The following is a 26,045-nucleotide window of genomic DNA, read 5'->3' as shown; positions in this document are numbered from 1 at the left end:
GCATTTGAACCATTATAACCATTTATATAAAGTCTGTCGCAAAATATTTTAACCTTTTTTGTATTTTTATTTTACTTAAAAATTTGTAGATTTTGAAATTCATGTGTAATTTTTGTAGTATATATGTTTTTGAATCTACAAAAAAATTGACAAATGTAAAAATTTATTTTCATAAATTTTTAAAGCATTTTTTTTTTAATCTTTGTTAAATGCTAAAAAAATACCATTATTATTCAATTTATTTATTTGACAATTCATTTGTTTATTTTGCTAACTAATTTCAGACCATAATTTTTATAAATAAAAAATAAAAAATTATGTTCTGAAATTAGTTAGAAAAATAAACAAATGAATTTTCATACAAAAAAATTGAATAATAATGATATTTTTTAGCATTTACAAAACCAAAAAGCAAAGATCTTTTTTCAAAATAATGCTTCAAAAATTATGAAAATCAATTTTTTTATTTGATAATTTTTTTGTGGATTCAGAAACTTATATTGTAGAAAATTACACAAGAATTTTAAAATCTAACAATTTTTAAGTAAAATAAGAATTAAAAATGTGTCCAAATATTTTTTGAACGATTCTATTTTTTGGCCATTGAATTCCTCACAAAAAATTACCTTAAAAATAATTTTGTGGAATAAATTATTTTCTTGATACAGTTAAAAATATCTATGTACCCACCCCTTAACAAAAATATAATATTTAATAATTAAATAAAAAAAAATAATAATAATATGTAAAATTAAATTATATTAACGAATCGCTCGTACTTAAGTCCCAGACACTTTTTATCGTTTACGAGCGAGTTTTCATGCCCTCTAGGCGGGAATTCATAGAATTATAATGGCGCGAAATTCAAATGATTTAAAAAAAATATATTTATTATTGTTATTCATTATATTTATTAATAAATTTATTTTTATTTAAATTAGTAAAAAAATAATAAAAATAAAAATAGCATTAACAATAACGATAATATTTTTAATTAATAATAATTAATAAGTATATTTTTTATTCATATTATTATTTATTTTATGAAAATATTGTATTTGATAATGTTATTTTATTTTATAATAATGTTTGTCTTAATAAAAAAAGACTATTAAACGAATTAATGCCATTTTCTTATTCTTAGATAAGAATTTTTTTTATTTTTTTTTTTATTTTTAAATTTTAGAAAATTTCAATACACCGAGAAAACAATATATTTGAATCAAACCTAATTATTTTTATTATACAGTTAACCAAAAATTATCTTTGAATATTAAACATAATATAATTTTGATTCATCACCCAATAAATTTTGATTCAATAAAAATTACGTTTAATTAAAACACATTTTTTTGGTTGGCTATTTATTGTTGGATTAAAATAAAAATTTTGTCAGAGTATCATTAATTTTTATAAAATTTGAATGCAACTTATTGCATAAAATTTTAATTCTATAATTAATTTTGTAAATTTTATAAAATAAATATTTCACAAAAATGTGAAAATTTTGAATTTAAATCAAGAAGTTTCAAATCACATTAATTGTATTATTGGAAGTTTGCGGGAGAAATTTAATCCTAAATGTAGGATAATTATAATAATTATGTTAGAAAAAAGAAAAGTATTGCGGACAGAAAAATAAATGTTAAAAGGAAGTGTCGATTTCTCGAGTAGCTTGTTAATTGGCTCGAGCTTGGGTCTCGTAAGGGAGAAGCCATCTCAGCGTTTCTAATGTGTGCTTTCTGCTTTCTCAAATAACGTAGTTTCGCGCCACGCAACGACCGTAAAGATAGAGTATAGAAACTGAGTATAACGACCGTACACATACACTTACTCCCTTAACTCTGACCATTTACATTAGTGGTGAATACGTGAAAATCAAGAATTATGCTCTCTGATTTCTTTCTTTGTTTCTATTATTTAAAAAAAAAAACATTTTTTTAACGAATACAAATGAAAATTGTTTTTTCTCTCTAAATGAATAAAATAAACTTTGTTAACTTTCGTTTCTATTCAATATAGCACAGTCTATAAATATGCAATAATAAATAAATAAAAATATCTAACTCGAAAAATCAAATTTAAATTCAAAGCGAAAAAAATGTTTCTCTTGTTTTTCTGTTTGCTGGTAAACACTTTTTATAAAAATGTTCAGAATAATAAATTTTCAGAATGATAAAAAATAAATTTTTCTAAACTTTCGTATTTTAAATAACTATTTCGAATTTTTTCTCTCAATAGAAATATTTTTTAATTTCCATACCTACATTTTCAGAAAAACATTTTTTTTTGTATGTTTTCAAAAAAATGTATTCAAAACTTCCGTTTTTTTGATACAAAAAATTTATCTAATTTTCTAAACTTTTTCGATAGATAAATTTTCTAATTTTCTGAATTTTTCCTATGAAATATTTCCCTAATTTTCTGAAACTTTTTCAATATAGAAATTATTTTATTAATTTCTGTACATTTTGAATTTTTAAAGAATACATTTTTTATATTTCAGTAATTTTTTAATAAAAATATTTTTTTGTTTATGTATTTCTTGAAGAGATATATATTCTGTAAATTATTTTCGTATTTCGAAAATTTATAGCTTAAAGAGAAATAGAAATATTTCTGTACTTTTTATTTTCAAGTAAAAGAAAGAGGTGAAAAAAAATGTCTGAATTTCCATTTCAATAGGAAATGGAGACAATTCGAAATTTCACACCCAATCTTTAGATTTTATGGTATACCTCCATTAGGAATAGGAAAAAAGAATCCAAGAAAACGTCGAAAGTTCTTTTTCTAGAACGACATTTCGCATTACGAAAAGGGGAAATACTATCTCGATTATTGAAGTCGTAGGCATAAAACCAATCAGATCAATTCAAGCAATTGAGATAGCATCTCGTTTCAAGAACCCCCAATACTTACACTTCGATTTTCGTGCGCGATTAAACAGAGGTTCTTTTTTCCTCGCTCGAGACATGAAAATAAAAAACTATTTTTTCTCCATCGAGAAATATTTCAATATTATATCTCATTTTTAGTTTTTACTGATTTTAATACATCAAAGATTGATTTTAATAAATCAAAGATTAAGTTTTTCAGAAAATCAAAGATTCTGTTCGGAAATTAATTATATTAAAAGAAGTAAAACTAAAAAGCCATATATTGAATTTATAATATTTAACAAGTTAATAAAAAATTAAAATCAAAATTAAAAATTAACAACTAAAATTATATCAAAATATAATTTACAATAAAATCACAATTATATCAATTTTATTTACAATTTCAATAATTTAATGTTAAAATTACAATTAAAATTTCAATTTAAATTGAAATTGAAAATAAAATATTGAATTAAAATCAATATTAAAATTAAATACAAAAACGAAAAACAAAATTAATTCAAAATTTAATTTACAATATTACAATTAATTTACAATTAGTTTTAAATAAATTTAGTTTCCAATTTAAAATTACTGTTGAAGTTGAAATTGAATTAATATTTTTAGAACTAAAGTGAAATACTAAAATTAAATAAAAAAATTAATACTGTTAACTTGAAAGTGTCAAAATTCAACGAATTGATACCAAACATGTGGATTAAATAAAAAATTCATCCTAATGTCTGGTTTCGATTTGATCCACTTTGGTATTAATTTCAGACTTTCAAGAAGACTGTGAAATACGTAATTTAATTCGTATTATCAAATATTTTGAAATATATTGAAAAATTTATTTCTTCTTTTCACTCTTAAAATGAAGTAAAGAAACTAATAGTTTTTGATCTGAACATATAAGAAAAAAGGTTTTAATTTACATGGAAATAATGGTAAAATATGAAATTTTTAAAAAGAATTTAAATAAATGCTAAAAAGCTCTTCAAAATGTTAAACACTATTTTGCGGAAAAAATTTTTCAAAAATAAATTCGATAAATGTTAAATTTAACAGATCGTTCAAAAATGCACGATATTTCTCACGTCATATACGGATTTCTCCGTGAAAAAAGTTTGAGTCAAGAATGTTTCACGACACATGTCACGTACACTCCGTATTTTTCAACAAAAATACGAAAGAAATAATACAAAAATTTATTTAAAAAAAAACCATATTTTGTAATACATATTAAGAATATAGTAAAAATATAATTATAAAAAGTTAATATATCAATACTTCCAAAGATATTTTTTTTTCAACGAAATATTAGGAATTAGAAGTATGTACTTAATGTACGAAAGGGCCTGTTCCGTTAATTTTCAAATAAATAAATGTAATATTTTTCTGTTTTCTTTTTATTCAAAAATTAATATGTTATAATTAATATTGATTATTTTGATTTTTTTATATAATATTAGGTAATAAAGTGGATTTTATTTTTCAAAAACGGAATTCAGTTTTAAAAAAAGGGAAATTTTCCAAATAAGTAAAAATTATTGTATTATATAGCACATAAAATTTTTTTTAAAGATTTTTTTTACTGTTTCTTATCACTTTAATTTTCTTTAAAACAATTTATTTCTTTTGTTAAAAAATTAGTAAAATTAACTTGGGACTTGGAAAAATGTCCTTTAATAATAGTAAAATTTAATATTAAAAATTGTTATTTCTGGAATAACTTTTACTATTTTCAAAGACAATTTTTTGATAAAAATCAGAAAAATTTATTTCAAAAACAGTAAAATTTACAGATTACAGGACAAGAAATCGAACCAAAAAAAATACAAATTGAAAAATCGAAGTAAAAAAGTCCAAAGTACAAAAAATCCAAAATAAATAAATACGTCCAAAATAAATAATGAAACATGTAAAAAAAGCCACGTTTTTACTTTTTACGCTATAAAATCGGAATTTAAAATATTAATGTTAAAATCGAAGGATTTTAATTATTTACATAAATAATAAAATTCTACACAATAAATTGAATTATTTTCAAAAATAAAAAAATTCTTTACAAAAATTCAATTATTTTCATAAATAAAAAAATTTATAGAAAAATTCCAATTATTCTATAAAATTTTTAAAACAATTATTCCAAGAAATACAATTAGTTTCAACAAATTTTCATAAAATTCTTCACAAAAATTCAATTATTTTTTCAATGTAATTCCAATTACAGTAGGTACTCAATTAGTTTAATTATTTTCAGAAATTTAAAATGTTAAGTTTACCTACTTTCGATTGAGTCATCGAAATGAACAACTCAAAAAAAGGTCAATTTCATTCAAGGCAAACATTTAAATTTTTATATCTCAATTTTTTTCATTGGATTTTTAATTTCTTTGAACTTTTTGACCAAGATAAAAAATTCAAAAAATAAGTCCAAAGTGAAGCTATTTTTTTTTACTTTTTTGAATTTCATTTACTTTGGATTTTTTGGTTTGGACTTTTTGTATTGGACTTCTTCTCCGGATACCAAATTTACTCTAAAAATAAGAATATTTAATAGCTAATTGTAATGTTCGAGCGGAAAATTTGAATATAATTTTCATAAAAAAATTGACATTGAAATAGTAAACTAAATAGTAAACTAAAATTTTTCCAAAGTTTGTGAAAAGTAAACAATTTTTCTTCAAACATGACTAAAAATTTTTCTAACTTACAAAAATTGTCAATTTTTACAAGTTTTCCTTCAAAATAAAATTAAGGGGAAAAGGGGAGAAAATGTATGATTTTAGGTGTTTTGAAGAATTTTATTAATTAAAGAGAATAAAATTAGGGAAAGAGGGGAAAAAAGTGATAATGTAAAAAAGAATCTTACCATAAACTGACTAGTTTTCTACCAAAAAATAAAGTAAAATATTTACTAATAAAATGGTAAACGAATCCACACTCACTAATTACTTGAAAATTACTGATTCTTATTTAGTAAATAATATTAAAATAGCATAAAAAATATAATTTATAGTACTTACACCCAGAGAGTATATTTGTCCCAGAACCAACTAGACTTTTTATTTGTTTCAAATAAATTTTATTTGGTATAAATAAAATTTTATTTGGCTCAAATATATGTCTTATTTATGTCGAATAAAATTTTTATTCTAAAGAAATAAAAAGTCTAGTTGGTTCTGAGCCAAATATACGTTTATTTAACTCAAATAAAATATATTTGGTTTAAATAATATTTTTCTCTGGTTGTATTAAACAGAAGATATGAAAAATAAAAAACGGAACTAAATTTAAAGACTCGATGAATACATATATCGAAGAGAAAAATTGAAAAAATGTACCCAACGAATAATCCCACCCACAAATACTCTCTTATTACTCAACAATATGTTATAAAAAAAAAACTTTAATCCCATAAAGTTTTTCAATATGTCATTCTTTGAATACACATATATGTATATATATATATATATAGACGATATTTTCAACAGAAAGTGACCTCACTTTCTCGAAGAACACAGTTTTCCTCTCTTTTGAATTTATATTGGCTTTTGTCGTATACATTTTTCTTGATGCATTCCCAGTATATAGTGAACGTCGAACATTCTTTCTCACTAGGAGAGAAGAAAAGAATAGAATGTGCAGAGGACAAAAGGAAAGAGTAAAAGAGGAAAAAAAGGAAAAATATAAGTAAATAAGAAGAATGTGATGGTCCACAATGAGGGTTGAAAACGTAAACTACATTTATATATTAGGGGAAAAGAGTTGAAAAAAACGAAAAGTAAGCAGAGACAAATTGAGGTAAATATAACACTGAGGTTTCAAATAGAGAGCATAGTTGGTGTTTAGTATTAGAATTGTATTGTGTAAATAAACCTCTACAATAACTTGATTATCCATCGAACGCGTCACTGGAAGTGTTAGGATTCCTAAAGATCCAGGGATTACAGTAACGTAATTAAAGTATAGAACTCGTCTCTATTATTGCGAGGTAAAATTCCACTTTACGTGTACGTAATATCAAAATGAAATGCCACATGAAATTTCCTCTCATCATTCGAAATTGGAAAATAGTTTTGGTTTATTGAATTTACCCCTTGAAAGTTTCATGTATATACCCTCGCTGTTCTAGTTATTGACCAGTTTTATTTTTAGAATTATGCAGTAATTATAAAGAAAATTTTTATTTGCTTAAACTTTAATTAAATCAATCAAATTAATTGCTTCTTATACAGAAATAAATTGTCGATTTATAAAAAATTTGTTTAAATTAAATAAAATTTATTTGAGTTAAAGTAAATTTATTTGAAGTAAATAAAATTTATTTGAGTTAAAGAAAAAAATTTTTTATAATTAATAATAAATAATAATAAATAATAAATAAATTTATTTATTTTATTTATTTATTTTTTAATACCTATTTAAGATTCGATGTAAATAAAATTTATTCGAATGTAACAAAATTTGTTTGAATCAAGTAAAAAATTGTATTATATTAATTATTACAATTATATTATCAAATAAAAATTATTTTCTCAGGACAAAATAAAAATTTACTTGTCTCAAATAAACTTTCTTATTCTATTCAATTCTCTTCGTGAGTAAAATAAAAAAAGAATTTTTTTTATCATTTATAACAATAGCAGGGTTGTCGCGCTTTTGCTAATTTCAAATTCTCTTACTCTTCTAGGTTTTCCAGATTAAAAACCGGAATTTTAATTTTAATCTTTAAATTATTTTTAAATAATTTTTTAAAATAATTAATCTTTAATTAATCAATTTTTAATTTTTATTAGAAAATTTTACAAGAATTCAATTATTTAAATATAAAAATAAATAATTTATTGAAGAATTGAATGTTTTTTAAAATTGAACTCTCATAATGATTATTATCAACAAATTTTTAAATAGGTAATTAAAATTCTTTTGACGAATTTTAATAACATTTTTAAGAATAATTTTATTTTTCGAGAAATAAGATTAAAATTGTATTAAAAATAATTGAATCGCTGTAAAAAATTTGATTGAATTGAGAGAAGCTTTTAAAAAGAATTAAAATTTTGCCAAGAATTTTTTTTAAATATTTGAAAATAATTGAATTTTGGAGAAAAATGTTATTATTCATAAAGATAATTGGAATTTTTAAGAGGATTATAAGATTATTTTAAACTTTTGACCATAATTGAATTTCTACGTAGAATTGTATTAAAATTATTTTGAAAAAAAATTAAATTGTTAAAAAGAATTTCATTAAAATTTTTGAAAATAATTTAATTATTTTAAGAAATTGAATTTGTTTGATGAATAAATTTTAATTTTTAAATTTTAATAAAATTTTAATAAAATTTTTAAGAATAATTAAATTTTTCGAGAAATTTCTTGAAAATTGTATTAAAAATAATTGAAATTCTGCTATCATGAGTTTCATTATTTATAAAGTTTTTTATTTTAAAAAAAAAATTGATTATTTATGAAAATCATTGAATTATTGCGAATAAATTTATTAAGATTTTGTAAATAATAAAATTCCTGTGAAATTTTTAATATTTAATTAAAGAAATTGAGAAAAGTTTTTGAAAATAATTGAATTTTTGTTAAAAATTTTATTATTTATAAAGATAATTGAAATTTTAAAGAAGGTTATTTTAAACTTCTGACCATAATTGAATTTCTGCGAAGAATTTTATTACTTTTGAAAATAATTGAATTCTTATTGAAACGAATTTTAATACCTATTTCATTTAAGTAATTGAATTATTTTGTGAAATTTTATTGAAATAGTAGATATTAAAAATAATTGAATTTTGATAAATTATTGCAATTAATTAAATTTCTACGTAGAATTTTATTAAAATTATTTTGAAAAAAATAGAATTGTTAAAAAGAATTTCATTAAAATTTTTGAAAATAATTGAATTATTTCATGAAATTGAATTGAAAATAATTGAAAACCTATAAAGTTTTTTATTATTTATGAAAATAATTGAATCTCTTTGAAAAATTTGATTATTTAAAATAATTGAATTATTGAGAATAAATTTATAAAGATTTTGTAAATAATAGAATTCCTGTGAAATTTTTATTATTTAATTAATTCATTTAGAATTGAAATTTTACACAATTTCTAATTACAACCTTTTGAAGTTTATCTTATTTATGAAAATTGTAAACGCAACTCTTTTAAAATTGAATTAATTTTGAAATATTTAGGAAAAACTAGATTTCAAGAATAAGCACAATAACTTTAGAAAACAATAATTTTTCAGGATTCCGATCAAAATTCCCTAACTTTTCCAGGTTTTTTCAAGGTTTATAAAATTCCCTGACATTTCCAGGTTTTTCCAGATTACGTGGCAACCTTGAATAGAGAATAAAAATAAAATAAAATAAAATATACTGTCAAGAGTGTAAAAAAGACAAGATTTTTATTTCGAAAAAAATTGATAAATAATGTGAGAATGTAAATGGGCGAGGAAATTTTCTGGCTATATATTTTTGTCGTTTATATCGATGATGATATAGTACACACTATATCGCACTTGGGACTTTTCCTTATGAATAACAGACGGAGAATCGACATTGAGGGAAGCCCCTCACGAATCACAAGTTGTAAAACGAGTCAGTCTTGTATTGTCTAAGTTTCAAGATACATATTTTTATTACCATTTTGAACAAAATAAAAGGAGTTTTTCTTTATCCGGAGAAACGAGTGCTATGATAACGACAGTTCTTAAAGTTGTGCTACTGTATTCAGATTTCGATTTAACGTGATGGTACCCTAAATATATTAATATAATATATTATAAAATCTAATACAATCGATTAAAATAGAATAAAGGTCAATAGTAAAAAATAGAACAAAATCGAATTGATCAGAATAAAATAGAATAGAATAGAGAACTATACAATAAAAATAAAACAAAATCGAATAGAATAAAGTAAAATAAATTAGAGTAGAATAGAGAACAATAGAATAAAATAAAAATAAAGTAAAATAAAATCGAATAGAACAGAGAGTGAAATTTAACAAAATAAAATAGAATGTAATTATATAAATATAATTATAAACAAAAATTTGTCCCAGGTGATATAAAAATGAATTTAGTGTTAAATTGACACTTTCAATTTTTCTGTTATTTAAAAAAAATCGACAAGAAACAAGAAAACAAGTTTTTGATAAAACAAAAAAATACAGAATAAAAAATATGGTACGATGCTACTGTTCGTGCATAGTGAGCGATTTTAAAAACATTATTTACAAATATATACCTATATGTATATTAGAGACCTTATTAGTTAGAAAGAGGGATGAAAAATAACATTGAAAAGTAAGTCACATTCTTTTAATTGTTACTCTTAATTCGTTTAACATTCTTTCTAAAATCAAATAAGCAAACTAGACTAACCTCGAAATATCCCTCTTAAATCTTTAAACTTACTACACAAACGAGACCTAATTATTATATTTCATTACATACTTTTTCTCTCATTTTTCATACAGAGAATTCTAAAAATTCTTCTTATCACTAATTTTCATGGTGAATTTATTTTGAAATTAGTTATAGAGCTGATTAATGAAACTAAGAGAAGTTTAATAGAATAGAAATAAAATAATAATAATTTTTTATCATTATTTATAGTACAAATTCAGACATTTGGAATCAACTCTGTCGGACTAAAAGTTGTGCTTACTACTTATTAATTTAAAACTTTAAACAGTATGTTACTGTTAGAAATTTAATTGTAATTTTTTCGACCACTTTTTTCTTTAAATATTTAATAATAATTATGCTAAAATTTTGTAAGATAATAATAATAATAATTACAGATTATTATTATAATTGAATAAATAATAATAATTAAAGATGACCAAATGATAGAATCATTCCTATTATTAGAATATTGTTACTCAAACTTATTCAAAATTATTTTCATCATTTCAATTCAATTATTATTTTCTAGAAATTTCCACTAAAATTTTCACGAGAATTCAATATTTAAATACAAAAATAAATAATTTATTGAAAAATTGAACATTTCTCAAAATTGAATTCTCGTAAAGAATGCTATCAACAAATTTTTAAATAATTTAATTCCTTCGACGCATTTTAATAAAATTTTTAAGAATATTACATTTTTTGAGGAATTCTATTAAAACTTTATTAAAAATCATTGATATTCGGTTATGAGTTTTTTTATTTATGAAAATAATTAAATTCCTAAAAAGAATTTTATTATTTACGAAAATAATGGAATTATTTGCAAAGAAATTTATAAAAAATTTGTAAATAATTATTTATTATTAGGATTATTATTATTATTATTATTTATGAAAATAATCAAATGTTTGCGTAGAATTTTATCAACATATTTTTTTTAATAATTGAATTTTGGAGGAGAATTTTATTATTTATAATAATAATTGAAATAACAGAATTAAAAAAATTTTTAAACATAATTAAATTTCTGCATTTATTTGTGACTTTTTTAAAATTCAATTTTTTTTTGTGGTTTTAATTAAAATTCTGCTATAAATACATTATTTTTAATACTTAATTAACTGCATGTGACTGTTAGAAATTCAATGGTAATTTTTTCTACCACTTTTCTCTTTAAATATTTAATAAATTGAGCTGAAATCTTGTAAGAAAGTCTAAAATATAATAAAGAAGAGCAGTGTTGTGCAAAAGTTTTAATAATTCAAAAATAAATTATAATTATTTATTTAAAACTTTTTTAAAGTTATGTCTGATCAAAACAAATTATTTCTACTTGTACTTAATTTTAAAAATTGTCGTTATGTCTGACCAAATTTAATTTTTACTACTGATTTCTTTAGAATTAGATTGCAAAAATTTGTGTCTGACTATAACCTAATTTTATTACTTACAATTTAATAAAAAATTGGCCTTCTCTTACCTAAATTTACAATTACTACTAATTTTATAATTATAACTTTGTAAAATTTATGTCTGACCAAAACCTACTATTACTACTTGTACTTAATTTCAAAAATTGTCATTATGTCTGACCAAATTTAATTTTCGCTACTGATTTTCTTAAAATTAGAATTAAAAACCTTGTGTCTGACTAAAACCTAATTTTTTAACATTTAATTTAATAAATTAATTAGCCTTCTCTTTCCGTAATTTAATATGACTACTAATTTTTTAATTAAAACTTTTTTAAAGTTATGTCTGACCAAAACCTACAATTACTACTTGTACTTAATTTTAAAAATTGTCGTTATGTCTGACCAAATCTAATTTTGACTACTGATTTTTTTTATAATTAGAATTTCATAAACTTGTCTGGCTATAACATAATTTTATTACTTATAATCTAGTAACAAAATTATCTCTGTCTGGCCCAAATTTTACAATTTTGCGCAAAAGTTATGTCTGACTAAAATCTACTTCTACTACTTATAGTTTCTTTCACAGCACTTGCTTCTTTTAATTATAGGTATACAAAAATTAAAATACAATTGTCTGACTAAATCTCGCTTTTATCACTGAAAATTGCCCAAAAATTCTCAATAAATTTAAAACCAACCTAATATTGCGCTAAATTTAATAATTATTGATAATTACAAAAAAATATTTATATTTTTTATTTTCGCACATTTTTCCCCCTAAGTAACGTGATAATAAAATTGAACATCTCATCTCATCTTTTATAACTAAAAAGTGTAATTTCATTTAAGTTTTCTTACTTTTCAATTTATATCGACATTTTTGCTAATAAACAAGTATACATCCAAACTTACAAACACAATTTATTCTTAAAAAAATTACTGTACAACTTTATTAAGAAACGAAAATAATAATTGCCACAAATATAATTCTGAATCGGCAACAATTAATTTAACAATACAACAGAAAGGAAAAAATTAAAAACTCTCGAACACGATAATATAATAATAAAACTAGTTATAAAAATCGATAAACGTCAATTTTCTCCGCCTGTCAAATTAATAAAAATGAATATAGAAAACGATTTCAAAGTACCTAGAAGGAGTAGTTTTTTTTTTACATCGTAAAGAATTTTTGCGATTTATCGATTGCTGTGCGTCAATTTGTCGTCCAGTTGCTTCAATTCCTCGAAGGGAAGATTTCCAAGTCAATTGTAATGCCTTTTAGTTTTTTTCTTCTTTTAAATTCTCGTTACCCGTGGGAACGTCTATATGCTAGGCGGAAATCCGTTGAAATAAATTCGATTGTTAGACAATGCGAATACTAATACACTTCAAGTATCTACTCCATTCTTTTGATGTTTTCTCTCTCTTTTTCGGTAGCGTTATCTCTCTCGCTTTCTGCTTCTTTTCTTTCTTTCTTTCTCTTTTTTTTATTTTGCTTTCTCTCTTTCTCTCTCTTTTACTCTTTTTTATTCTTTCTCTCTTTATCTTTCCTATTTCTCTTTCTCTCTTTATCACTCTCTTTTATTCTTTCTCTCTTTAACTTTCTCAGTTTTTCTTTCTCTTTCTGTTTCTTTCTTCCTTTATCTTTTTGTCTTTCTCATTCCCTCTGTCCCTCTCGCTTCTTTTCTTCTTCGCTGTTGCTATTACGATGCACCCGAACTGAATACCTAAAAAGGTGACTTCGCACCACTTCCGGGAACAAGCATTCTTTACCCCCTTCCCCTCCCCACTCACCCCCCCAAACGTCATTTCTTTTTTCCTTTCTCTTTTTTTTTTGTTTTTTATATTTTTTTTTTATTGTCCTTCTTTTTTGTTCAAAGTTGCGACAAAACAGTCGCTTGACATTCACATATAGGCAAAATATATTTGAATGTCGACGACGAGTTTTGACAAACCTCGATTATTATTCATCATCACACACCCGATAAACAAGTCGTTGGAAAACGATTATGAATCACAAAAGTTGGCCAATTGTCGAAGAATCGTTTATCAATTATTTTTTGATGAGGTTTGTTTTTTTATTCTTTTTGTTCTTTCGTTGAAAAATCGTCGCTCAATCATTCGATTATTAATGGCAATAAAAAGTTATATGTATGAGTTGAATCGCGGGGAAAATTAATTTCAATTAATAATTAATTCCATTTTTATTGATATCTTTTTTTCTTTTTTTCCTTGAATAAATAAAAACTTAGTTTAAAACAAAATTAAATAAATTCTGTACCTATAAATAATTAAAAAGAAAAAATTCTTTTACAAACTATTTCAATGACGTTAAATTATAAAAATAGAAAATTCAATAGAGTGAATAATATTAAAATCAATGTACTATTTGTCATTATCATTTTGTGCCAAAAGTTTTTGTAAATAAATTACGTATTCCGCGCATGTTTTCAACTTTTGATGAAAACTTTGTATTTCCCAAAGGAATATGCTTTAACTTGTAGCCAATTTTCTTTTGCTACATTTCATATTTGTTCGCCTTTGAGAACTTTGAATTATTCTTCCCCTATACATTGCAAAAAAAAAAAAAAAAAAAACGAGGAGAGAGAGAGAGAAACACAAAAAAAATCGAGGAACGAAAAATAAAGAAATTTTTTTGAAAAAAAAGAGGAAATTAAACCTATTTTCCAATCGTCCTGAATTTATGGACATTCGACAATGTTCCATAATTCAAATTTTAATTAGAGAACGAACTTTATTCGAGGTGTGCTACTGGGCACATTTTACACGTGTGCTACTATGTATAGTAACATTTTTACTACCTTGGAAAATTAAGGGCGGGTATTTAACTGTTTTTTCACATTGTTTTATTTACGATTCAAAAGAGTCGGAGTCTGACTAAAATTTTTTTCTTCTACTTACAATTTTATTAATATGTCTTCATGTGACATTTATTTACTTTTTTTTAAAGAGACTTAAGTATAGCAGTGAAACATTTTAGTGAGATGAAATGACTTTTTTGTTGAATGTACGAAAAGATTGAACATTTTACGAAAAAGTGTTTTATTTTTTGCTTGTGGGTTGAACTTTTTGCTGACAATGAGCGAAAATAAATAAAAATTTTTTTTGTTAAATAACGAACCTGGCGAAATATTTTTGAATGGTTTATTGAAAAATTATTTACATGACTTGAATACTGAATAAATTGAATTTTCAAAAATCTATTTTAAAAATTTTTTTTCTAAAATTCAGTTTATAAAATATTTCTATGACAAATTGAATGAAATTTAATTGTAAAATTTTGTTTTGTAAATTTAAATAGAATTTTATTGTCAAATCTATTTTGCAAAGTTAAATGGATTTTATTGCAAAGTCCATTTTGTAAAATATTCTTCAAAGTGTATTTTCAAAAACTAAACAAATTTCTTCTTTCAGAAACCTAGAATTTTTTGATGACTATTCGAAAATAATCTTCGTTACACATTTCTTGGTAAATTTTAAACCTATATAAAATTTGAAATAGAATCGAAAATAATAAAAAAAAAATGAAAAAATTGTATAATTGCGTTATTGAAGCGACTGAATAAAAAAATAAATAATCGATATTTGTTAATAAATTTTAGTACAGAAATACTAATAAAGATGAGATTATTCTTGTTATTTGTAACAATAATAAATTTTGAGAATACAAAAAAAAATTCTGAAGTTTCTCTGAAATTTATTTTTGAGTACCTATCATTTTTTTATTTTAATATATTTAAATAGTAAATTATTTCGAATTGTTGTAAAACTTTTAGTAATTTTTCATACATTTAGAGACAATTTTATTTTATTTTATTTTATTTATTAATATTAATAATAATACTCTAAACGGAAAAATACGAATATTTCTTTTTTAATTTTAACAGTAAAATTATTTATAAAAAGATTGTTATTTACGTATGAGCAATATTTACTCTGACTACTCATTCTAGAATTGTAGTAAAAAATAGTTTATTTGTTAAAATCTAAAAGAATAATTAAATTATTTCAAAAAAGTTTAATTAAAATTGTATTTAAAATAATTGAATTCTTGAAAAAAAATCTAATATCTTTGTAAATAATTGAATTTCTCCAAAGAATTTTAAAAAATCATATTTTTAAAAATTTGATTTTTTTGAGAAACTAAAATTAAATTTTTAAGAATAATTACATTTTTTGAGTAATTCCTGTAAAATTGTATTAAAAATAATTGAAATCCTGCGATGAATTTTATTATTTATGAAAATAATTGAACTTTTGAAAAGAATTTTATTAAAATTTTCAAAAATAATTGAAATTTCGGGGATAATTTTATTATTTATGAAAATAATTGAATTATTGCAAAAAATTATTTATGCAAATAATTGAATTCTTGGAAAGAATTTAATTAAAATCTAAAACAATAATTGAGTTATTTCAAAAAAATTTAATTTAAATTGTATTTAAAATAATTGATTTTTTTTGATAAATTTTATAAAAATATTTGAAAATAATTGAATTCTTGTGAAAGATCCTAATATGTTTGTAAATATTATAAATATAAATATTATATTAATATAAATAATTATTAATATAAATATATATTATATTAATAAATAATAATTAATATAAATATTATACTATTATAAAAAAAAATTTTGTAAAGAATTTTATTAAAATTTTCAAAAATAATTTTATTTCTGAGAAGAATTTTATTATTTTTAAAAATAATTGAATTATTGTGAACAAATTTATTAAAATGTTTAAAAAAAATTGAATTTCTGTAAAAAATTTTGTTATTTTTGAAAATAATTGAATTCTTTATAAGAATTTTTATAATCATTGCGTTAAGTAATTATTTTTTTTCGAAATGTAATAAATATAATAAAACTTTTATTTTAAATAATTGAATTCTTGTGAAAAACTTTATTTGTGAAAATAATTGAAATTTTCGATTAATTAATTAAAAATATTTTTAAAAATAATTGAAATTCTTCGATGATTATTCTTATTTAGAAAAATAATTGAATTCTTGCAAAGAATTCTATTAAAAATTTTTTTTAAAAATTGAAGTTCCATTAAAGATGGTATTATTAGGTAGTGAAAGTAATTGAATTATTGTAAAAATTTTTCAAAAAGGGCTTTGTGCCCTTAAACATATATAAATAGATAAATAAAATGATAATCCAAATTAATTGAATTCTTGTGAAAATTTTATTATTTATGAAAATAATTGAATTTTGGATAAATTTTATAAATGTTTTTTTAAATAACTGAATTCTTTTGCGAAATTTTATGAAAATAGTTGAATATTGAATACTGAATATTTTTTGAAAATAATTGAATTGTTTTGAAGAATTTTATTATAATTTTTGAGAATAGTTTTTTTATTTCTAGTATTAGCGAATTTAAAGTAGTAGAAAAAGTAGTAGTTTTTTTCTCAAAAAAGAACAGAAATAGTAGCAGCCCTAAAGGGCCGTTACGTTACTTTGAAATTTAGATCTTTCTTGACTTATTTAAATGAAAATATTATTTATAAAAAATATTATTTTTATTATATTTAAATTTCAAAAAAATATATTTGTTACTAAATAATAAATATATTTTTTCTCTTTTCATTGCCTATAAATTTACAGCTTTATAAATCATTTACATATTAAAATTTTGTGAACGTTGAAAAGTGAAATTTCTGACTATGACAAAGATAGAAGGGGGCAAACACTTGAGGCAAAGACATAAACGTTTATCTATGCTGTGCATAATTTCCCAGACCTGGCGTTGATGACACGGCAACCTAAGTACATTACGCTTTCAGTGTTGGTTCGCGCGTATTTCAAAATCTTGCCGCAGTATGTATTACATGGTCCGAGCGTGTTCCGGTGAGTTTCAGCATAGACATAACCCGAATGCAATATGCATGCGAATTTGAACTCGCCAACTGAAATGGGGGAAGGGCAATGATATTCACGAACGACGCCGAATGCAATCTGTGGCGCCGTTATTATATGTGACACAAAAGATGAAAAGCCCGATTATTTTACAAAAAAAACGAAAAAAAAAATGAAAAATAGAAAAAAAAACCTTGACAATGTTTTATGGGATTTTTTTCTCACAATTTTCAAACAAAACGTTAATCATACAGTGCGAAAAACAATTGGACATTTTAAATATGCATTTTATATTTACAAGTTGTAAAGTAAAATTTTGTGTAAAAAATTTTTTTTTTGAAAAAGTGACAATTCTTTTCTTATTTATTTCTTTTATTCTTTTTGGTAAAAAAGAATAAAAGAAATAAATAAGAAAAAAATTCATTAATAAATATTTATTTGTTGTATAAATTATTCATCTACTTTTTATAAATAATTTATTTTCTAGATAATTTATTCATTAAGTTATTTATCAATATTCCTAAAGTTTGGAACGCTCAAGTGAACGAAACATTTTTCCCGCTCGAATATTTCTAAAAATACTCTAAAAATATTAATTAGAAATGAAAAATATTTTGTAATAAAATTTGAATTTGAAAGGGATAATACAAATATTGTCATTCATTTGAATGTTCGAAACTTTAGGCACATTATTATTTATGCAAATTATTGACTAGTTATGTAAATAATTAATTCATATGAATGTAAATTTTATAATTATATAATTGTTATGGTAATTTCAAATTATTTATCTCTTTAATTTGAATTATTAGTGAAAATTGAACCTCTAATTTACACTATTAAGAATATTCACTAATTTTTAGTGAAATATTCTGTTTAGTTAATTATCTGTAATATTAATGTTTTATTTTTTTTTTTTGCTAAAGGTTTAGTGAAAAATGACTAAAAATTGGTTAAAATTCTTATTATTGTGAATTCATGGACAAATTTTCACTAATTTAAATTTAGAGAGAGGAAAACTTTTTGCAGACGAAATTTGAAATTTCAAATTGAAAACCCAGAGGACACGTTTTTATTTTTCAGGATCTCACGTATGGCGAGAGTGGTCACAACTGGCGAAGTATCATATTCTCCCTTTTGGTTATTGGCATGATTATCGCTGGCATTGTTACAGCAATCTACCTCCTTGGGTAAGTCTATTTTGCATTCGTTGAACCAAGAAAAAAATAATAAAAAGAAAAGCAAATAATTTAACAAAGAAAGGGGACTAAAAGAAACAAGAATAATTTTTCGAGAAACAAAAAAATAAAAAGTGAATAATTTCCAAAAATTAAAAAAAAAATAATTTTTGCAAAAGAAAGGCGAATAAAAGCTAACAATTTTATAGAAAAAAATAAATAAAAAAGCGAATAATTCTACAAAAAATAAATAAATATAAAGACTAGGGAATAATTTTTACAAAAAAAGATGAAAAGAAGAATAATTTTACAAAAAAAAAAAAAAGAAAAATGAATAATACAAAAAATAAAACGGAATAATTTTACAAAAATAGAAAATAAATAGAAAAATATTATAAACATTAGAAAGAAGAAATAAAAATTATTATTGAAGTAAAACAACAGTGAAAAAATTATCCAACATAAATAAATAATAACCATTATGATAATAATTCGAAAAAATAAATCTAAGATAAAATTAACGACACTCATTTATTTCACAAATCCACTTCATTAATAAAAAAAAGAAACTAACAAAATCTAATATTCTTATTTTTCAAGAAGTAAATAGAGAGAAATTTGATAAATTTCTTTGACATAAAGGAAGAAGAAAAAACCATATATAGAGAAATAAAGTCGACATTCTATTTAATTAAAAAAGAGAGGAAACGAACTTGGAGACGATTCTTTTTTTTCTATTTTCTTCTTCTTCTTCTGTTTCTTTCTTTTTTTCTTTTTTTTTTTTTTTTTGTTTGCGTTAAATGTTGAGAAGAGTTTTGTGCAAAAAAAGTTGTTGCTAATTACAGATACGTCGATGAACTTTTGTATTGGAGCGGAAAGCGTTTGTCATTGGAGGACTGTTTACGGGGAGATCTGACACCACATAGACTACCACCGACATGGATTTCTCACGACAAGTTCGTTTATCAAGCAGACGATGGTTCCCTCGCTTTACTGGACACTTCCAATAACACAGTGTCACTTTTAGTCTCCAACCACACGCTGGTACGTCATTTACTTTCATTATTTATCCAACAAAATATCAACAACAAAATTAATTATTTATTTCAACTCTCATAATGGATTAAAACAATAAATTTGTTATTTTCTCAAATTTAATAATGACAAATACATTTTATCAATTTCTCCAATTTGAATGAATCAAGTAAAATTTTTTTCAAAAAATTGAAATTAGAAATGAAAAAAAGGTCAATTTTTTGATAAAATTTAAAAGTACTGCTAAACTAGTAATGAAAAAAATGTCAACATAATCTTAAAATTTAGGTCAAGAGAGAATTATAACTACGAAATTTACGGAAGAAAACTAAAAACAAGGTTGAAGATTTAAAAAATAGATAAACATTTACAGGTCAAGAAACGAACACAAGATTAAAATTAAAGGCATTATTGACAGGTCAAAAAACATTTGTTTTATATTCAGGTCAAGATTCTATGTTCAAGGGATAATAGGAAACAAGAAGTTTAGGTGAAAATTTACAACTTAAAAAAAAATATCATCGAAATATTGAGCACGAAATTTACAGGAAAAATAATTAAAGAAAACCCAAAAATTTAGGTCACAATTCACAGGTTATAAGGTGAATATTACCACTAAATTTAGGTCAAATTACACTAAAAAGTTAATTGTACCTTTAAGTTTAAATCGAAACTACAAGAAATGAAGGTCGAGAGATTAATATCGATATAAAAATAAAGGGTTAATAATTATGAGATTTAGGTCAAAAGTGCAGGTTCAAAAGTTTTAGGTCTAAATCCACGTGTGTTATACCAGTATTGTCATTAAATTCAGGTCAAATTTGTAATGTTAAGAGTCGAAAACTATGATTAATATTAAGATTGAAAAAGTAGTTGTCGGGTACGAAACGTAAAAAGTTCCAACTTTTCGGTGAAAATTAACAAGTCATAAAGCAAATGTATCTCTAAATTTAGGTCAAAACATGCTGAAAAGCTAATTTTACCTCTAACTTTAAATCGAAATTTTCTGGTCAAGAAGCAAAAGTCAAGAGTAATATCAAAATTAAAGAGAGTGTTATCAATTAAAAAGGGATAAAAACTCTAATATTCAGGTCAAAATTTTTACTTATCAGAAAATATGATCTCTAAATTTAGGTCAAATTTGTAAGGCTAAGAGACGAAAATGCAGAGTATCATCAAGATTTAAAAAACGTTTTTGGTTAACAAGCCGAACAAAGCTCTATTTTCTAGTCAAAATTCACAGGTTATAAAGCGAATATTTTCACTAAATTTAGGTCAAAACACGCTAAAAAGCTAATTTTATTTCTAAATTTAAATCTAAATTTTCTGATCAAGAAACGAAGGTCAAGAGTAATATTAAGATTAAGAAAGGAGTTATCAATTAAGAGGCGATTGAATCTCTAACTTTTAGGTCAATATTAATTATTAAGACGCTAGAAATCGAATATCATCTCTAAAATTGGGTCAAAATCAAAATTGTCAAATTAAAAGTGAAAATTAATATCAACACTAAAGAAAAATTTGTCGTATAAAAGGTGAAGGAATTACTAACATTTAGGTCAAAATTCTCATGTCCTAAAGTGAACACATCTCTAAATTTAGGTCAAAACATGCTATAAAGCTAATATTACTTCAAAATTCAAATAGAAATTCTGTAGCCAATGAACGAAAGGGAAGAAATTAATATCAAGATTAAGGAAAGGGTTATCAATGAAAAGGGGATTAAAACTAACTTTTAGGTCAAAATTATACGAATAAATCAAATATTAGGTACCTCTAAATTTAGATCAGGATGGTAAGTTTAAGAGATGAAACTCAACTCCAACTTTTTGATAGAAAATTCACACGTTATAAAGCAAATATTTCTCTAAATTTAGGTCAAACCTCGCTAAAAAGCTAATTTTGAATCTACATTTAAAGTCAAATTTTCTGGTCAAGAAAGAAGGTCAAGACTAATGTCAAGACTAAGGAAAGAGTTATTAATTAATAAGCGTTGGGAATTTTAACATTTAGGTCAATATTAACACATACAAAGCGAATGTAATGTTTAAATTTAGGTCAAAATTATCTATAGAATGACGAAAATAAACAGTAATATTAAGATAAAAAAAATTGTTGTAACAAAGGGGCTAAAGGAGAACTAAACTTTACTGTTCAGGTCAAAATTCACAGTTATAAATCGAATATATCTCTAAATTTAGGTCAAAACACGCTAAAAAGTTAATTTTAAATCTGAATTTAAAGTCAAATTTTCTGGTCAAGAAAGAAGGTCAAGACTAATGTCAAGATTAAGAAAAGAGTTATTAATTTATAGGCGTTGGAAATTTTAAAATTTAGGTCAATATTAACACATAATAATGGGAATGTTATCTTTAAAAGGTCAAAATTGTCTACAGAAAGACGAAAATAAACAGTAATATTAACATCAAAGAAAAAATTGTTATGCAAAAAGGGAACTAAACTATACTGTTTAGGTCAAAATTCACAGTTATAAAGCGAATACACCTCTAAATTTAGGTCAAAGCACGCTAAAAAGATAACTCTATCTCTAACTTTAATTTTAAGTTTTGTGTCTAACAATCGAAGGTCAAGAAGGTTAATATCTGAGTTAAGGAAATTATTATCGTTCAAAAGGTGATTAAAACTCTAACATTTAGGTCAAAATTCACATAAGTGTAATGCGCAAAATGTACCTCTTAATTTAGGTCAAAATTAACACTTTATAAAGCGAATGTTACTTCTAAATGTAGGTGAGAGTTGTCACGATGAGAGCAAAGATCAAGAGAGATATCAAAATTAAGGCAAAAGTCATTGGTTTAGAGGCAAACGAAACTGTGACATTTAGGTCAAAATTTTCCGGAGAAGAGACAAAGATCAAGAGTTAGGATCAAATGTTAGGATTAAGGCAAAAGTTTTTGGTAAAGGGGCGTAAATAAACTTTAAATTCACGTCAACTACGAGTTAAAAATAATAATCAAACTTTCCAAAAAATTTAAAAATACTTTTCCTTATAATTTTCATTTAAAAAATATTTTTCATTAAGTTTCATAATAATCCACTTATAGGTAAGAATTAAGTTCGAACCAAGTGACCTCTATTTTGTTCTGTAAATATAATTTTAAGGTTATTCTAAATACAGTTTATTTAATATAAATTTATGTGTTTAAATAAATTTATTTATGTTTCAAATAAACATTTTGTTTGTTATAATTAATTTTGCATTAAAAGAAATAATTTGAAGCAAAATTTTAATCAAAGCAAAATAAATGTTTACTTAACTGAACAGCAATGCGTTTATTAATTAATTCAATCAAAATTTGATTGTTTTAAAATTTAAACAAATTGTTTTTCCGAGTGTGATAAATATTTCCATAATAAACAGATTTTTCCTTTATTCGTATAATAATATTCTTTTGAGAAATTTTGAATTTTGGTAAAATAGAAATTTTCTTTTTCCTTCTCTCTCTCTCTCTTTCTCTCCCTTTTGAAATTTCACGCTTGAAATCGTAATTATCTAAATTTGAATGGTTTCGCCACTCGACAAACGTCATCACGTCTCTCAACAAACATGAATTCTTGATAATAAATTATTGAGACGTAAGTTAATTCAATGATCGAGATTAGCAGCCGCTGTTGGTTGTCCATTTTGAACAAAGGAATTCCTGCTCCAAATTGCCAATCAATTATTATCTGTCTGTAGAAACTCGTGAACACACACAAATACATGAATGTACATGAATTCTCTCATGGTAATTCTCGTGTTGTGTGTCTGCATTCATGTAGGTAGACGTTTTGCAGTTTACTACTGTCTGGTATCAAGTTTAACACAGAATTTCTCAGATTCATTTTAATTAAGACAAAATGCCAAACAATTTTCACCGACCACGTAAATTTTGACACTTGAAACCGTGATATATAAATAACACAGTTCTTGTGACTTTTATTCTGAATTTTCACAAAAATATTTTTAATACCACTGAAAAAGAAAATTTCTTTTATTGAAATAATCAAACAACTTGTTTATTATCAATAAATATTTACTTGAATCAAATAATTTTTATTTAAATCAAATAAATTGTTATTAAATCAATAATTTCAGTATTTGAACTAAATTACCCCCAAAATGGATTAAAATAATCTGCAACGCTTTAATCTATTAGGGATTAAAATAATCAATCAAAGATTAAAATAAATCAAAGAAGGATTATTTTTTCAGAAAAAAAAAATTATTTATCGAAACGAATACTAGAATTTTTTTTTTACTTTTCAAAATTTAGAAAGAAAAATGGAAAATTTGTTTACTTTACGCTTTGTACTCTTAATATTTTCATGACGTTGAGAAGAAAGTTTATAAACAAAAGGAATGTGAAAACTTTTTGTGTAAAATATTGTATAAAGTTGGGAGAAAAAAATTTCACAAACTTTCTTTTTTTCTACGAATACTTTTATATCGTTAACTTTTTTATCGAATCGAGTGTAGAAGCAACACTATTCTGTCTCATTTTTTTTTTTTTTTTTTTTAGTTTTTTCTAGAAGAAAAAAGGGAAAATAACTGACAAATAATGAACGTGTTCACAAATCGATGAAGAATGTAGTACCGGAATGGTTTACACTCGACACACAATGAATTTATTTGGGTTTATGCCAAAAGTGGACTTTACACATATTTTCAAATGAATTTCGCTTAAAACGGCGTTTATATAATTTCACTGTGACAGGCGTTGATGCGTGTGGCTAGTTCTCTATTCATTTAAATATATATGTATATATATTACTCTTCATTTTATATTGAATCATTTTTCTTTAATCGCACATTATTTTTCTCTATTAGAATTAAAAATTTCTTTTTATTTTTCGAACATATTTTCTATTAAATAGTATTTATTAGTATTTTGTTTATTAAAAGAACATTTTTTGTTAAATTGTGGATTAATTTGAAGTCCACGTTGAATTCCTGAAGTGTCAACTTTGATCGAAACTTTTAACTTCTGTTCTGTGTAGAAACTAAAAGATTCGATCAAAATTGACATTTTTTTATTTTTCATAAATAAAAATTGGGGAGTAAATATTTTCATTTATAGGGGAAGTTTGAGAATTAATTTTGTAAATGACTTTTAACAATAAATTTACATTTAATAATTTGATGTAACAATAAATTGACAGAATAATAATGTGCTATAATAATAACTTGCTATAAAAATAAATTATTATAATAATAAATTGTTATAACAATAATTAACTATAATAATCTTCGTATTTCATTCCTTTCATTTTGTCTGTTTACACTTTGAAGTTAGTTTTTCTGTATGCTTTTGTTTTTTTCTTTTAAAAATTAATATTGTTTGACAAATTAAATGCAGGTATTTTTTCATTATTTATAATAATAAAATAATATTTGAAAAAAGAAAATTAGAAAATTTTTTAAAAATTATAATTAAGAAATAAATGTTGTTTATCATATATGCTTTTTTTTATAATAAATTTTATTTGACTGATCTAAATTATGCAAATTTTTCTCCTTTTTATTTAAAAAAAATAGAAAATTGTTAATTGTTAAAAAATTATGATTAAGAAAAAGGAAATTTATTCCTTTTATGACTAATTTTCATTTCTCAAGCATAATTTCTATTTCTTAATTACAATTGTTTTAATAAGATTCAAAGTTTTTTAACAATAAAAGAAAAAAATGTTTATAAATTCTATTTGTTAATTACAAATTCTCATTGAAAATGTAATTGAAAATTTTTTATTTTTAGAAAATAAAGGAAAAAATTTTACTCAAAAAAAAATGTTCCGTTACATTTTTACGAATTTCTTTAATTGTAAAATTATTCAAAAACATCAATAATTTCTTTTTTAAATAAATATTTAATTATTATTATTTTTCCACATGAATTAAAATATTAAAAAATTTCAAATTAAAATCTTTTCTAAAATAAACAACTTATCAAAGTATTGTTATAAAACACGAAGAAATCGATTACTCCGAGTCGAAGACTCGGAGTGAACGATTTCTTCATGTTTTATTGAGATGAATTTTATTAAAGATGACCGAGTGATAAAATCATTATTTTATATTATAAGAATATTGTTAACTGTAACTTTTTTAAAATTGCTTTTTATCATTTCAATTTAATTACTATTTTCTAGAATTTTTAATTATTTTTTATGAAAACAATTTAATTCCTTAAAAAAAATT

General features: G+C 22.6%; 1 protein-coding gene across 5 annotated transcripts in view; it reads left to right on the top strand.

The window, feature by feature from the left end:
* The window catches only part of LOC122501551 (inactive dipeptidyl peptidase 10), a 248,201-nt gene that overhangs the window by 182,230 nt on the left and 39,926 nt on the right, over positions 1-26,045 (top strand). For 3 of the 5 annotated variants that reach the window (XM_043611097.1, XM_043611094.1, XM_043611096.1), the window contains exons 3-4: positions 18,717-18,823; positions 19,657-19,855. In XM_043611097.1, the coding sequence (XP_043467032.1) occupies positions 18,717-18,823; positions 19,657-19,855 (306 nt within the window). Of the gene's footprint in view, positions 1-9,518; positions 9,659-10,201; positions 10,214-18,716; positions 18,824-19,656; positions 19,856-26,045 lie in introns of those variants that run through there. The other 2 variants (XM_043611098.1, XM_043611099.1) reach the window with 2 other exon arrangements.

Source organism: Leptopilina heterotoma, unplaced genomic scaffold, assembly GCF_015476425.1.
Source record: "Leptopilina heterotoma isolate Lh14 unplaced genomic scaffold, ASM1547642v1 Lhet_211, whole genome shotgun sequence".
In the NCBI taxonomy this organism is placed as follows: Eukaryota; Metazoa; Arthropoda; class Insecta; order Hymenoptera; family Figitidae; genus Leptopilina; species Leptopilina heterotoma.
Note: the sequence above shows the minus strand (reverse complement) of the source record. Positions and strands in the feature narration are given on the sequence as shown.